The 17,541-nt window shown below is 41.7% G+C and overlaps 1 protein-coding gene across 3 annotated transcripts in view; it reads left to right on the forward strand.

Annotated features, from left to right (window-relative positions):
- arhgap32b (Rho GTPase activating protein 32b) overlaps positions 1–17,541 on the forward strand; it is a 102,793-nt gene that overhangs the window by 11,610 nt on the left and 73,642 nt on the right. For all 3 annotated transcript variants that reach the window (XM_084074615.1, XM_084074616.1, XM_084074617.1), the window contains exon 2: positions 7,224–7,344. In XM_084074615.1, coding sequence (XP_083930741.1) covers positions 7,250–7,344 — 95 coding nt within the window. In that variant the 5' untranslated portion in view covers positions 7,224–7,249. The remainder of the gene's footprint in view (positions 1–7,223; positions 7,345–17,541) is intronic.

Here is a 17,541-nt window from a genome sequence, read left to right on the forward strand (position 1 = left end):
CAAACTTGGCCCGTGTCCCAGATGACCTGGGGGTGTGCATGTCGAGTGGCAATTCGGTCAGATCTATGGTTTCCGAGAAGCGAGAAACCACAAATGTCTGCATATACTGTCTGCAGAGGATGCACCACATTTCTGTGTGTTTAGTGGAGTGTAGGCCCCGGCTTCCCTGATTGGCCAACCCAACTCATCGGCTTCACTGATTGTGGCGCTGATTGCCTAATCATTAGACCTAACCCCACCCCCGGCAGATTGTTTGACCGGGTAAACTGCAGATTTAAAACACAATGACAGACCAGAGAGGCAGTATACTCATTGGGGTGGGTGGGGTCTATGGTCCGGACTGGATGAAGGCAACCGTTATGTGCAAGTATGGCAATTAAACGATAATATATCAAAATTGTTAACCAATAATCTTAATCGACTTAATCTTGCTCATGTAGGTTAATTATTTAAACGAGAAGCAAGTTATTTATTTTCTTATCAACGAATCGACATGAAAACTGAAGGAGGCACAGCATGGCCTGGGAAGACCCCTTCTTCGTTTAAAGACACACTGAAAGCTAACCTCAGGAGCTGCAACATTGATGCAGCAACCTGGGAGGACAGAGAAAGGTGCACCAGGTTAAAATTCCCTGCAATATGTGTGGAAGACTGTGTGCCCCAGGGATAGGGCTACGCTCCCACACAAGGAGTCATGCTAGAGGAAATAACTGCCTGTCTACTCATCCGTCAGATTGAGGGGAGACCCCAATCTTAAAGCTTATAGGCTAGCATTACATCAAACGCAGTCATTTGATTGCAATATGCAAGGAAACATCTGTTGAAATAAACATTTGCAAGATCCAACTTAATCATGATCTTGCATGCAAAGATGGAAATCTCAGTATTGCCCATAAGCAGGGTTTTTGCCTGAGGCAGTCCGCAGGGCCACCATGACAGATCTCCATCTCAAAGACACCTGACCTCCTCACAGAGAGATAATTAAAGAATCAAGAAGAGCCAGGATCAAATGCTCTGTGAAACCACAATTTTGTTTTGATTATATTCTTCTGTAATAATGTTGACTGTTTTCGTTTGTAATGATCACTTTTTAGTAACGTCCAATAAAGGTGTATTTTCCTAAAACTTGAGACACCTCAAACCTCATATATACTGTATAAACTAGACAGACAGTCCCCCTGCTATTTGTACACATATTTACTGTATGTACTTAAACCATTTAGACCTGAGGCTGATTCTAAAAACGCCTTCTAAATCCTGAACTAAGTTTTCTGAAAAACTTCAAATATTCATTAAAAAATTACAAAAATGTATGTTGCTTTATACTGTACATGGCAACAGCAACCCCAATAGGGGTTCCCGGATTGAAAGGTATAGTTACGTACAGGGGTTCCCGGTCTAAATGGGTTAAACCTCAGTCTATGAGCACTAAAATCTAAATAAAATAAAACAAAATGCAAAATAAATTTGCTGTGCAGAACACCAGCGCTACGATCACTCCATCCAAGGAGAAACACTGAGAGACTATGAAGTCAGTGAGTTTTCCCCTGGCCTCTGAAGTTTTGGCTCCTTTGTTACTGTCTTATCTTCTTAGTTTTGGGAAGCTCAGTCATTGTAGAGCAGTCAGCTGCCAAATAAAGACTGCAATTAAAATAATAGTTCCCAGTCAATCCATCGACTGACTGTAGAACAATAATTCTGGCTGAATAATTCAAACTGATGATAGAAAAACTTGCCTACATAATAAATGTGTCATCTGTTAACACAGAGTACAGACATTTCTCATTGAGTCTGTGTTGGTGATTTATTTACTTACCCGTTTATTACTGTGAGGTTTTCTTTTTGGCCCTTTTTATGTATTATTTAAATACATAAAAAATACAATCAAATTTTGAATCAAAAAAACAATACTAGTTCTTATTAATTGTCTGTACATGTATAAAGCATAAAAAAGAGACTGATTGTATTTTATTAGCATTCGTCGTCCTCCTATAATAATTTAACTCACTATGACCAAACAGAACATGCTCTTATATCACAAAATAGAAGTATTATCATAACTGCTGTTGGTATTGAAAGAGATGTGGTCCAGTGGTCTACAGTGGCTCCATCCGTAATTCACACAGGCCTAGCATTTCAGTAGTCCAAAACTGTGGCCATCCGTCAGATGAGATCAATCTCTCTGGGGACTTGACCCAGCCCTTTATGTCATTTGACGTCATTGATGGTCCCCAGCCAGTTAGCATTAATAGGTTGAGCTGTGTCTGAACATAGCATAGTCTTTATCGACACATGGATCAGATTCCACAGCAACACACCCTGGGCTGTTGTCTATGTCATCATTCAGAATTTTTCTCTTGGATGCCCAGGGGCTTCATGACTGATCATGCATGCCCCACTGTTGAAATACACTGGTTTGGAAATCTTCCCCAATCAATCTGTCTCATTTATTACATTTAATAATTCAAAACTTGGCAAAGGCTTTTGCACTGTAAGCTATGCATATTGCTTGCATTTCCTATCAAGCAAAAACCTACCACAACTTCATTCTGGATCCACTCAAATCTACATCAAAACTGAATAATGTTGTTTAAAGGGTAGTCTGCTTATTGGCTCTCACAGGATGCCTTGCTTGTTCTTCTGCCTTGAGATTAGCTTTCCTGATGTTAACACAAATATTGTATATTGCTGGTCAAATCCTCTAATTCAGCTCCTGGAATTTAAACACATGAACTCTAGCATCCCTATTCTGGGGAAAACATTTGTTGAAAATAGACGATCTACAACTCACAACGCAATGCGTTGTGACACGTTGTGAGCTTGTAGATCGGCTATTTTCTGTGAAGATATTTGTGTAGAGGGAAAAAAGAATGGACCAAGTATAGGCTCCTGCTGGGAGACCAATTTGATGTCAAAATGTTGTCAATTGTAAAACAGTTTTGGCTTTGTTTTACCTAAAATTGACCAGTTTATTTAGCTAATGCTTCCCTTGGAGGTAGATTTTAGTTGAGCTGGTCACACTTTGGTTTATTTATTGTCTGTTATAATCAACCTATTAGAGGGAATGTAACACAGCTAATACATTTTTTTCGTGTTTTTGAGAATTTGGTTTTGTCTTTGTTCCCAGCGGTCTTTCCGAGACCCAATTGTTTAATTTAACATTGACAAGTTATGTTTGTTTAACAGAGTTCTGAATTGTATGCAGAAAGTGGTTTAGCTTATGTTTACTCTGGGACTATTATCTCCCTCCACATTTAATTATTTCTTTAAACAACTAAATAGTCTGAGTGGGCTAGAAGTGTCAAGAGGTTTGACTCATTCAGGCAGACAGTTTGAGGGTAATTCCAGCAGTCAATGAATTATAAAGTAGGCCAGGTCAAGCTAAAACTGAATGTTACAATGAACAGGCCTAGTAGTTTTTGACTTGGGATGGTTCACTAGGGAAGTTGTAGTTGAGCATGTGTCTCCTCCGATACACGTGATGTTGCCATTCCACTTCTTTTCACCAGAACATAACCTGTAAAAGTCACTGTTCGTTGGAGCGCCTGGCCAAGCCAGAGGCACAGGGGAGGATCACTGATTGGGTAGGAACTTTACCCCTGCACAACCTGGACGTGCTAGAATGAAGTTTGTTTTAATGGCTAGAGTAAGAGTTGTACTTCTTTTTTCACTGTATCTCAGTCTGAACAGATTATTCAACCCAACTTCACTCTACCTAGTATCGATTTTGCATAGTTGCCTGTATGCATTTGCATGGGTTGCTTGAGTATGCCACTTTTCAGAGTGGCTTGGAGGAAGATTTAACTTCACGATAGAGCAGTGTTATTCAACTGCCGGCCCACGGGCCAAATCCGGCCCCAGCTGAGCTTTCTTGTGGCCCCTGGAACATATTCCATGTTCCAATGTAAAATTAAAAGTAAAACATGTTTATTAGATGGCTTGTTGGTTGCGCAGGATGACCATTTTGTTTGTTTGTTTCGTAACTGTTAACCGAAGCTTGTTAATGGTTAATCAAGCATTATTAACAGATAAGAATTACATTTAGGCTATACTATTTTGAATGGAGGAACGTTATTGACTCACTCAGTGTCCCAAATTAACACCTACCAGTGCTGCATTTGCAGTCAAAACACTGCTACAAGAATCCAAGCGGGTAAATGTAATGTGAAATGTCTTGTGGGCCCCTACCTAATCTACTTGAATACCCCTGTGATAGAGAAACACAGCACGCACAAGTGTAGAGTGAAGGTTAAAAGATTACAGTCACTTTTTGTCAAGGAAACTCTTAGTTACCATTTTATGCAACAAGCTTGATACCAATTGAATTGAGTAGTTCGTTACATAGCTACGGTACATGCAAATACACTTACCTGTGGTTTGTAGACAATGGTAACAAATACAAATTTTCTGTATGTTTTTTACCAAATACTACAACCACAGAGGTTGAACTGCTTCCAATTGTCTCCCAAAGTAAAATAAATGTAGATAACCTCCTAATGGGTGAGGCATCTACAAGAGTGTTTGTGTGTCGTTCCGTCAATAATGTCCATGTTCCTATCCAATCAATATGACATGATCAACAACATGATGTCAGTGATCCACAGGGAATCCACGCTGTTATTAGATCCTGCCTTTATTTTGTTTTATTGTATTTACTTTAATCTCCTGGTTCTATGTCAGTCTGCACCAGGGGCTCCCAACTAAGGTCCTTCCTTATACTGCTGGTTTTCTATCCTACCAATAACTTCATGCCTTTTACCCACCATGCCTGGTGCAACTAGTCCCTGCTAGTAAACTGCTAGAAGTACAAGGATGCCAAGTGAATACCATTATAGTCTTGGAAAGATGGAAATGGTACTGGTCTAAAAAGGGTAGGCAAAATAAGCCTCGGCTTCAGCCTACACCTTTTCGGTGCTGCTTGTACAAGTGGACTCTAATGTATGTTTGTATTCTTTTTGTTTGTTTTTTTAAATGGACCGAAATAAAGATTTACTACTTACTACTACTACTTGTCTACACACTGCGTGATAATGTAGAGTTTCAAGTGTCAACATCTTTGTAGCTTACAAACTTTTATTCTGGCGAGGGCAATGGCGTAGCTTTTGAAATATTTAACTAATGACACCCTACTTCTGAGAATAAAGTAGTTTCATTGTGCATAGTAGTATTCATGCTAGATTTTTAATCTCTTTGGAGCTGAGCCACTGTCCTCTGGCAAGGTCGGCCATTTTATGGGTTTTCTGCTGCATCAGGTATTTGTGGGAAGCTCAGCCTGCGTTGCCCTGCCTGCCTTGCTCTCATCTCACTTCCTCTCCTATCTCGTGCACACACCTTTCTACCACTATATGCATGCGCATGCACAATTACACATGTTCACGTACATACCCTAATAATGCCTTATGTGGAACTGACCTACTCTTATTACGTCAGACTTAGTGAGTAGTCCCTGGATAAATTAAGGTGTGAGAGGTTCATAGTAGTCTCAGTAGGAGAGGTCCAGGATATGAGTGGAATTTTAACATGGCTTTCTTTGGCTTGTAGGCTATGTCCTGCTCTGTATCTCATACTGCTTTTATGTCAGTCCATCTTTCCTTCATCTCATCCTTCTTTTATGTCAGTCCCCCTCTTCTATCCATGTAGCATTGCTTAATCAATCATTTTGTCAGTGGTCAATGGTCAGTCAAAATTGACAGATTATTTTGACTTGATCATCGTACCTAAACTTAGTTTAGTTAGTTAATACTGAATTACGTTAGGTGGAATTACTGGGTATTCTTACCATATAGCAAATTGTTTTTTCTTCTACTTACAATACAATATTATACCTGCTAAAAATCCTAATTTCAAATGAAAATGTGGCATATAGCATGTAGAGTTTGTATATACTGTAGAAGAATCAGGGCTCATATGCTTTGTCTGCTCTTAAAAGAATAATCTTTTATTTTAGTATTGTGTTATTAGATATCATCATCCTATTTATTATTGTGCATATCTGTTTTGATTGAACTGTACTCCCCTGGGAGTGCAGGCGAGGATTTATGCCTAGCAAGCCAGCCATCCACTCTTGATTCAGAACCAGATGCTTTTGCTGTGAGAATTCTCCTCCCACGCCTTCTCCTGCTGCCATTCTGTCTCTGTCCCCCTCCTTTCAATATCTCTTCTCCTGGGATTACAGTGCATTGCCAGCAACTGTCATAGAGGATAGGCTGTATGGGTTTTCATTTTTGCTCCGTTATTTTTATTTTATTTTGTTTTATTGATATTTTGAGGTATTCCTGACAGCTATTTCTGTTGACTGTTCACAACACTGCATTGTGATTTCATTATAGTTGTTCTAAAAGCCATCCATAGTATGAACATTCATTTTCAGCGTTGTTATTGTGACACATTTCTATTGATTCATTGAGAGACAGAGTGAGAGAGAATGTGAGAATGTAGCACACATCCCAAGCTGGGAATTGAACCAGGGACATTGCGATTATGTGGTCGATGCTCCCAATTGGCTGAGCCACCACTGAGACCCCATAATATGAATGTTACTTATTTTTCAACTTTGGCACAGTGACCAGGGTATAAGTGATGCATTCTTTGAATTGCATTTGGAATGATTTGATTGGGTGACATAACTGACCAGACTACTTAGTGGTCTTCCCTCCTTAATATAAGGCACATATGGAAGCTGTAAATTCTCTGCTCTTACATGGTTTTTGGTCAGTCACACAGAATATCATCATGTAATGTCGCCCATTATAGCCTTGGAAAGCAAAACGCTTTTTTGCTCTCATCACAAGCCATACTGCACCAAAGAGCATCAGCCAGATAACAAGTTCTACGTAAAGTTAGTTTATATCATATCAGAGTTGCTTAATCACCACAAGCAACCACACAAAATATCGGTGGCCATAAATGGAACAGTGTTTATGTGAAGAACTACGGTTGTTTATATCAAAGGTCTTAGTTTGATCAGCATGTGTTTCAGGCTACAAACACCATTGTGATTTTCTGATTTTTTTCCCCTTGTTGTCAATCTTCCCCCTCAACCCATCCCGCTTTCCCACACATCTCTCCCATACTTAACCTCTCTCTCCCCCCCATCTCTCTCTCCCCTAAATATCATATATTCTTTGTTTTTTTGTTTTTCCTCTCTTTACTACATGTGAATCATATCATCTCTCTCTCCCTCCCTCTCTCTCTCCCTCCCTCCCTCCCTCCCTCTCTGGAAGGCTGCTCGTTGCAGTGAGTCAGTATCATGGAGGCAGGCAGCGGGGCTGCCGCAACGGTGGGGAGTGCACCACTAGGACTGCTCGGAGCTGCAGCTGCGTCCAGCCATGACATCTTGGACAGGTAAGAGGGGCCGGCACAGAGCTGCTCCAGCGGGGTCGGGGGGGAACAGACTGCCCAGTGCATTTTGCAGCAAAGTAGTAACTGGGAGCCGGTATGGAATTGGAAAGAGACCACACCTTGGTTGATTTACTGTGCTGGCTGAGTAGGTTTGTTCATAATTTATAATGCATGTGTGTATATGAGTATGGGCAGGTTTGTGTGCGCATGCATTTGTGTGTGTGTTTGTGTGTGTGTGTTTGTGTGTGTGTGTGTGTGTGTGTGTGTGCGTGTGCGTGTGCGTGTGCGTGTGCGTGTGCGTGTGCGTGTGCGTGCGCGCATGCGTGCGTGTGTACGGATACAGAAGGCATATGTTCCTATACTCTGTCCGCATATGTTTGTCGGTTTCTGGTGTCATAAGTTAGTACGTAGCGGTTGTCTTAAGAATTCAGGGAAGTGCTAGCATGTTTGTGTCCTCCGTGTCCGAGCCTGCGCTATACTTTGTATGAGGGTGCTGCACGTGTGTTTGTCGGGGGGGGCGGAGGGGGGGGGGGGGTATTCTTGGGGTTCTTGGCTTCTTCCTCTTTGCCTCAAGGAGAAATGTCACTGGGGTGTGCGCAGGCAGGAGGGGGGGGGGGGGGAGTGGCAGACGACGTGCCTGAGCAGTGTAGCGGAGGGGAGGGTGAGCTTGCACAATCATCAACTACCCAGCCCCTCACCTCATCCAGTCCCCCCCCCCAGCTATACACCCACACACACACACTCACACACACACACACACACCAGCACCCCACAGCCCCCCGAGCCAAAGCAGCTCCACAGAGAGAGAGAGACCACCCACTTCAGCTGGAAACCCTCATTCACATTTCCATTGATGACACCGTGCCGTTCACTCCTCTCAAGAACCATTGCTCTGCTGAGAGCCAAATATATACATACATACATATATATATATATACATATACATATCGGTGTTTCAGATTTCAACCAGTTACGTCATCGCAACAGCTGGACCCACGCCCACATGCCCGATGTGTGCTGTCAACGTGCGCACACACACACACACACACACACACACACACACACACACACACACACACACACACACACACACACACACACACACACACACACACACACACACACACACACACACACGTGAGAGCGGAGACACAAATTTTCTCACCACCTCTTCTCAGTCACGTACACGTACTGTATGTAGAACATGCATACATGCTCACACGCGCGCGCGCATGCACGCACGCACGCACGCACGCACGCACGCACGCACACACACACACACACACACACACACACACACACACACACACACACACACACACACACACACACACACACACACACACACACACACACACACGTTCAATGACAGGTACACACATCCACAAGAACTCACATTAGGGATTTTACTGTGTACAGTATTTGGAGTGAGGGTTTTTGGCTGGCTTTACTATGGATGCAAACTGATTGCTTACCCTCTGCCAAGCAGATGTCACTGAGGTACCAGTGAGGTCAGGGATCTCCTTACACACACACATGCTACACAAACAGGGATGAAAATGTTATTTTTCATTTTATTTATTTCCCCTGTGCACTAGCTTTATTGGCTGGCATCTAAGTGTCAGTTCTGTTGCCACTCTTACGTTAGACTGTGGCTGCGGGGATTACATTTGAGCTAATCTGCTCCAGCCAATGACTGCTCACTTGCTCTGAATGCGTTACACGCCCCTTTCTTTTCTCCCCTTCAGGGCAGACTGGCTTCCCACCACTGGATTAGATGTGTGTGTGTGTGTGTGTGTGTGTGTGTGTGTGTGTGTGTGTGTGTGTGTGTGTGTGTGTGTGTGTGTGTGTGTGTGTGTGTGTGTGTGTGTGTGTGTGTGTGTGTGTGTGTGTGTGTGTGTGTGTGTGTGTGTGTGTGTGTGTGTGTGTGTGTGTGTGCGCGCGTGCGTGCGTCCATGAGCCTGCACTTGTGTGTATCTGTTCATGTTTTTGCACATGTGTTGGATATTTGGAGAAGGGGGGGGGTGTCTTCAAGAATTGGCCCATTTTTGGGTGAATTTGAAGATCTCTCTCTCTCTCTCTCTCTCTCTCTCTCTCTCTCTCTCACTCTCTCTCAGCCCTGAACCGGGTCTAAATCCTGCACTGGGGTTACCATGGCAGCAGCAGCTTAGCATACATTAGACACTGGCCCAACATTACAACAGAGAGAGAGAGAGAGAGAGAGAGAGAGAGAGAGAGAGAGAGAGAGAGAGAGAGAGAGAGAGAGAGAGAGAGAGAGAGAGAGAGAGAGAGAGAGAGAGAGAGAGAGAGAGAGAGAGAGAGGCATACAAAAGCAATACAAAATATAAACTTTTTGGTCAAAAGGCATTGGCGAAAGGGCCTTTCTGTGTGGAGTTTGCATGTTCTCCCCGTGTCCCAGAGGGTAGGTACCCACACAAAAACATGCAGTAATCCTGGTCTCTATACTGACTCCCCCTGGTCAGCCGGGGCGCATGATGGAGGGGAAAGGAACTGTCCTACCGGGGAAACTCCCCCCTGTCAGGTGATAAGAAGCGGCCTGCTCACTCCTCATGCATTTAAGGAAGCATGAGCTCAGTTCGGGGCTCTCCCCAGGCTGGCAGAGGGAGAGTAGCACCCAGTATTACAAGCTTAGGCAATTGGCACTGAAAAAATGGGTTACAAAAATCGTGTGATACAAATTTTAAGAAAGAAAAGGCATTGGAGAGGAAAACAGACAAGAGGGTGTAAATAAAGTGGGGAAGCAGTGAAAGAGATGTTTGCCTTCACCCATTCCCCCTTTTTGGTCAGAACATTAAATCTTAACGGTTCTGGATGAATATAGTTCATATCTGGAGACCTCTGAGTGCTTTAGCACAGTCGCATTGGATTCATTTTAAATCATAAATGAGTGTGAGGGAGTAAGGGTCTGTTGTGACTGTGAGTGTGTTTATAAAAGTTGTATGTGATGTCTGCCTCTGGACAGAGGCCATATGCAGGGCAGGAGACCAGGCAGGCTGGGCTGGGGAAAACTCTGGAGGAGACACAGAAACATATTTGAGTACTATTATACTATAATACAGACAGACACTTCCGCAACAGAGGTGTTTGTAGAAGCTTCAGTACTATTCTTTTTATAGTATCATTTAGTTATTTGTATTAATCGATTAGAATTCTGTTAGCTTTTAGGGCGGATTCAGACTATGGTCCTGAGTGCGCACCCCGGACCACTTGGGTTGGTGTGAACGTTGCGTATCGTTCCCCGGAACGGATCACCGTACCGTACCCGAGACCGCGGTAGTCTCGGAACCGGATCATGCGTACTCGGGTACGGAACCATGCAATCTGAAGCCATCCGTACCAACAGAAGGAAGTGTACTTCTAATCATATATGCTTTATATATTTTTATAATGACACATTATTTTTGCTGGGTTATACCTTCTCATAGTTCTACTTGAATGTTGACAAGAAATAATAATCCCGCTAGTGTTTGAGTAGCGCGAGCCGTGAAAAAACATAAACAAAAAACACATGTGTAGCGTAACGCTGCCTCTAGGATGAATATACCAAGGATTAGTCTGTGACGTCACTGCTAAAATACCAAGGGTGCGTCAGTGACGTCACTATCATATTGATAATAACAGAGACGACGTTACATTTTGAGGTTTCGAAGACCAACGCACACACTGCTTTGGTTGTGTATTGTTGTTCAGTTATTATTATAACTCAAGACAACGTGAGGAACACAGTCAAACTTTATTATTCACTCTAAACTCTGACAAGTGACTCTTCTTCTGTGAATGACATTCTCTATCTCCCAAAGCCCCATAGTCAACAGCGCCCCCATGAGGCACATATTTACCATTACTGTTGAATGATCTGTTCTCGGGTACGGAAGAATATTGGCCAATGTGAATGCTGGCCAGCTGGGAAAGGCCAATCGTACTCGGGAACGGTTCGAATCAATCGGACCCAGTCTGAATCCCCCCTTAGTGTGCATATGCATAGGCTGGTGTGTTGCATATGTGTGGATCCACAGTTAGACCCTGATTATTAAGTAAAGTGTAGTTGTACTTGACAGTATTAATTAACAATAAGCTTAAAGCACAGTGATACTTTGGTAGAGGTTTGAGTTGTGTGTAGTTAACTTGCCATAACTTGAAATATTGTCAAGATATCGTCAGTAGTTCCACATTTGACATTTCCACAGTTCAGCATTTAAAGAAATGGTAAATGTTGATCACAACTTTTTTTGAAATAGTTTTAAAAATATAGTGCAGTCAACAACACGATTTTTCATTTAATCGAATACAATTGGATGGCATAGTAAATGGCACATAACATGATGTGTACTGATTATTTAATTACTAAAATGTGAGTCTTTTAAGGCCCATTTATACATCCTTTAAGACAATGTATATATAAGAATGACTATTCAGATCATAGATGTTCTCCCTACCTACAGTAGGAACAGTTGTAGAATTCTGTACTAAATCTAATCTAACAACATGTATCGTATGGGGGTCCCTGGCACAGAATCTTTTCAAATGGGTTCCACAGCCTAACACTTAGCAATTTTGGGGTCCTTGACATGAATATGTTTGAGAACCACTGCATTAGAGGGCAGGATAGGGCATGTAAACGATTGTGTATGAGTATGAACCTCTTTTACATTCTTTTGCACTTACATTTAAAATGCTGTAAATTTCATCCTAGATGTTCTAGCACACCTCGATCTTGCTGTACGGTGGCGATGTATCATCGTAGAGATAGTTTTACACTAGTTTGCACAGCCTCTCCTCAAAACGTCTCTTCCATCTCCTCATGCCTTTTCTTCTTCTTTGCTGTGTGACGTTTGCTGTGTCCATCTTGCAGGAGATCACTATTGCCCCCACCGTTTTCCTGCTGTATTGCACCTTGCGGATACAAACATTTCGCATCCGTAAGCTTTCAGAAAAGGTGCAGAAAGATGGATGAAATGAGTGCAGATGTACCGCTCCGTCAATACCTTTATCTGTATTTAACGTCAGGTTTAAATGGGCCTTTAGCCAACCAGACTACAATACAGTCAGTACTTGAGTGTTCATCATTAAGTTGAATTTATCTATTGGACAAATACAGAATAATCCAGGAACAGACAGTATGAAGGACATCAATACACTGTATGTATGGTGGAGAATCTGTTCATCAGCAATTTGAAATGCAGCACTTTATAGACCTATGCGAGGTGAGATACATAAAATCTTACTCAGCTATTCATTTGTCCCAACCAAAAATATACCATTTCAACCAAAACATACAGGACGGCCTAAATAAAATGATGACAAGTACAGGTACGTCCCCCAGCAACAAAAATTTATCACTGTGTGCAAGCACAGTCTATAAAAAAATATATTTTGGCTCTGCAAAACGTAAAAATAATACTTTATTTTTTCTGTTTTTATCAGTGGCAGAGTGATGTTTATGGTGTTAACATGGCCCCCAGTACATCTATCTATATTACGGAAACTGTGTGTGTGTGTGTGTGTGTGTGTGTGTGTGTGTGTGTGTGTGTGTGTGTGTGTGTGTGTGTGTGTGTGTGTGTGTGTGTGTGTGTGTGTGTGTGTGTGTGTGTGTGTGTGTGTGTGTGTGTGTCACATACAATTTGTCCCTGGCAAAGTAAACTCAGGATAGTGTCCGACCGTTCGGTCCCAAACTTGCCGTGTGTCCCCCATATGTCCCTCAGGAGTGCAGAGCCAAATGGCTTGCATGGTCCCAAATAGGCCAGGTGCCGTCCTAGTACCTGTATCTAGGCTGGAGTGCTGTTTATAACCATAATGGTTTGTTGGAGCACCTACACTGTGTTTGGTCAATCAAATTTGACAGACAGACGTGTCTCCACACGTCTGTCTGTCTGTCTGTCTGTGAGTGTTCCTTCTGTCCTGACGGCTGCACCCCACAAAGGTTAATTTGATCGCGATTCACTATCAAGATCGTTTTATTGCCCTGCTCTTGTAGGCAACCAGGCCTGGTGGAGATCTGCGCTCAGAGGAGCGCACTTTTCTAGTTCACGTTTGACTAGATTGTAGAATAGATTTACTTGTATTTTATCACATCAGCAGAATTTAATGTTAATCAGAATGGATAATGTGACTTGACATACGGTGTACTATTCATATTATGCAATTAGCAGTCATATTGGTGGCAACCAACAGGGGATTTTAATCAAATAGGTGATTATAATTACAGTAATGACAAGTTTGGCCAATGAGTTGTGGCATTGCAACATAGCCATCATTTAGCCTTGATAGGGCATACTAATTCACTTGCATCATTTAGTGTACAGTCCAAGTGACGGGCGAGGGGTCGTTGGGCCTTGGCGCTACTGTATCAGAGTTTTGAGTGTGTGACGTCTCCCTTCAAGCTCTTGCTGTTCCTGATATCCAGCACCAGCAGAGCAATTTTTTTCCTACCAATTACATTGTAATTAATTACAATTTAAACCCATGTTTAGGAAGTTACTTGAGGATTATCACAGTTGACTGATTAGAGGGTTTAAGCAAATCATATTTCTTTTATTTTTAATGAGCCGGTTACTGTTAAACAGCACAAGAATTGTCTCAATGATCCTCAATACACAGTGTCATCATTAACTCTATTTGAGATCTGTGTGTTCTATTATGTTTTATGAGAAACATTTGGGTGAAGATATAGTATGTAACAAAGAACTTGAGCCTCAGATAATCTTTTGTCACTCTCCATTCAAATGACAACAAGATAAGGGAATGACTTTTGTTGAAGATAATTCTCGATGAAACATTCTTCACGCCAGTAAAACCACAAGGCAACTACAGAATAGAAGATAGTCACAAACAGAGATGACTCAAACTCAAATTTAGATCTTGTATCCTGTCTCTGTCTGCCATGCCTCTTTTTTTGTCTCCACCAGGCCGAAGGCGTGGCCAAGACTATGTTTTCGCCCCTGTCTGTCCGTTTGTCCGTTTGTCCTTGTGTGTGTGTGTGTGTGCGTGTGTGTCCGTCCTTCTGTGTCCAGCACCATTGGACCAATCTGAGGAGCACACTTTTGTAGTTTGTTCTCTGCTTAATTACAGGACTTTGAAAGGCAGGAAAGTCAGGGTGTCTGCATGGAGACATTTCTCACCCAATTGAATGTCGATACAACTAGCTTGTAGATCAACTATTTTCAAATAGACTGATGTGGCATAAGCGTTTGAACTGTTGTCCTGGGGGTCCTCGGACTCCCCTTTGAGAACCAGTGCTCTTTCGACTGACATTAACGATTGTATAGAATACCTCAATGATAACATGAACTCCTCAATGGTAAGATCGTAAGTACAGTTGTAACTCACGTCCGTTTTTTACTAAGAATGGAGGGTTTAAGTTGTTAAACATTGGGTTCAGGGAGCCTTTTGTTAAAAGAGAAAACTCTTGTATTTTGAATATTTTGAATTCCTCCAGTTCAGCTTCCACAGTTCTTGCCAGGGGCAGGCAGTAGTATTCGTCTCAGATACATTAAAGGAAAATAAATCCACCCTAAATCAGAATTTATGTATTATTCCTTTGATCTTTGACTAACTAGGCTATGTCTGCCACTATTTCTGTGCAGTCTGTGCCAAAGAAGTGATGTCATTAAGCAGCCATTTTTTTAAAAGCCATTTTTTCATTAATTTGTTTTGTGTGCTTAGCAATGTTATCCCTGCTATAAATAGTACTGATTTCTTCCAAAGATTGGAGTTTAATTTAATTTAATATAATTGTAGTTTGGGGGGGTTCATGTGAAGAATCGACAACTATGGCACAATTTATAACATATATATGTTATACATATATATATATATATGTTTATAACAGTATGTGCTGTTTGATTGAATACTTTATACTGTTTGCAAAAACAAGGCACGGTGGCACAGATTTATACAAAAGAATGCTAAAAGGATAACCCAGATAGGCCCTAAGGGCTTGTTTCCATTAAGGTCCTGTGTATTCAATTCATCGTATATACTGTATGTAATCTGTTAAATGTCCCTTTTAGAGAGAATACCACTTATTATGGCCAGAGACAGGGCAGTTAATATTAACATGAATGATTTCCCACCAGAAGATCATTGTCTGCTCCAATGTGATTGATGACTTTGGCAATATACATAGGAGATTCATGCTATATATTTGTCAGTGTCACTGTTAAATATTGCTTTTATTATTATGACTGCTCTCAGTTCCATGCTTGCGTATGTCCTGTTGCTGGCTTGGGAAGCTGTGATTAATGTTTACTGATACAGTCTTCTTAACCCATTAAGACCTGAGGCTAATTATAAAAAATGTCTAAATCCTTACAGTTTTCTGAAAAATGCTGCTATATATCATTGGTGCTCAAACCTTTTTTATGTCAAGAACCCCCAAAATTATTATGTACTTGGCCGCCGACCCCCATCTCAAAATATTTCGTTCCAGTGACCCCCCCAGAAGCAAAGATTTGAGTTAAAACAATTGCTTAAAAATATATATATATATATTCAAAGATTTGCCAAAAAAAATACTATTTTTCAGAAATAGCAGATCTACAAGCTCGTAGCTAGAGACTTTCTCTGTCTCTAGCTGTCAGACCTGTGACCTGTTCACAAACAAAATGTCCAGACATGCCAAGTGACTATGGCCCTATTTTGGCAACGCATGGCGCAAAGCTTAATTTATGTTGTGGATGTGTCCAGTCTGTCCACACAATTTTACCAGATAGGCAAAACATTATTTGAGTGCAAACACAAGTGCAGAGCGCTACTGGGTGGTGTTAAGACTCTGAATTAATCTTGGGTGTGTTTTGGGAATTACGTTAATTAAACCAATCAGAGTGTCTATTCACATTCCGTTTAAGAGCTTCAGCTAGGCTCTGGTGTTTAGATAGTGCTATTTGTTTAAGCACCGGAGCGCATGACGCACGCTGATGTGTTGTTTGTTTTACGTTGTTGGAATATTCATGGTTGAAACTAGGTTACAGTGTGTGAATTTCATTATGTTACCGTGCCCGCATGAGGTCTTATATTTGTTGTTTGAGCGTGTGTTCTTGTGTGCACCTGGCCTGCAGGTGCGTCATGGCACTAGCACACAGAGCGATCAGTTACACACAGCTTATATGTTTAGTAGGTCGCTAGAATACATACATTACCGGCAAAATAATAGTGTCCCAATCAAACCCCAGCAGTGCATTCAATTCAAATATAGGCTATAGGCTGGGTGTGGCTGCTCAACCATTGGTATTTATAACAGATAACAAATAACACAAATAACAGAGAAGCAAAACATTTTCTGCTGTGGAAAAGTTCCAGTGTGGGACCATCTAGCAGTAAACACATCCATGATATTTTGACATATCAACTTAATAATCACTCGCTCATTCTCAGCTAAGTTTTTCTTTATTTAAACCACAAATTAAATCACACGACGTGCCTCCCCAAACAATCACTACAAACCCTTCTGTAATTGTATCAGAGAATGATACAGATGGCTCTCGGTAGATGTTTTATGGTGCATTGAAAGGGCTGCAGATGCTACTGGTGACGTGATCTGGAGTACAGTATAGGCTCTGTAGTCTTTACCAAATAGAACAAGTGTCCACGTAGCAACTTCCTTTAGTCAGGCAGGTTGCTTTTTCTCTGCACTCAAAGCTCTTGCTCCATGTGACCATTGTCTCAACCTTTGCTTAAAGTGTTGGAACATTTCAGTCTAGCCTAATTCCACAGTGTTTCACCTTTAGGCCTACAGTACACTCTTACTATTTCAGGACAGCTGGTTGGCTAGTGCTAGATGCACATGACGGGAGGTTGGTTCGGCTAGTGTTTGCTAGAGTGTTTGGAAGAGGCTAAAGATTGAAAGACAGTTGTTGAATTCTCGTACAAATTAAATAGATCAGCTTTTACTGTCACATTATGACAAAGGAGAGGACAGGTGTGGAAACGTGTTCCAGCTGTTCTCCCGGGTGACAATATAGCAAATACTTTATTCATTTCATCATTTTAAATAAGCAATATTACTAAATGTTGTAAACAAAATGCCCTGTCTTTGCGTTGGACTCGGTGGGAAGGAAAAAACAAGCCAGTGGGATATTGCTCAGCTGGAAATGAGAGCCAGCAAGAAGCAAGATGAGTGACAAGACGAGGAAAGCTCATCTCAGTCAGAAGCCCCCCCCCCTCCCATCCCCATCTTCTGAG

Source organism: Gymnoscopelus microlampas (genome assembly GCF_963454915.1).
Source record: "Gymnoscopelus microlampas genome assembly, chromosome: 12".
Taxonomy (NCBI): Eukaryota; Metazoa; Chordata; class Actinopteri; order Myctophiformes; family Myctophidae; genus Gymnoscopelus; species Gymnoscopelus microlampas.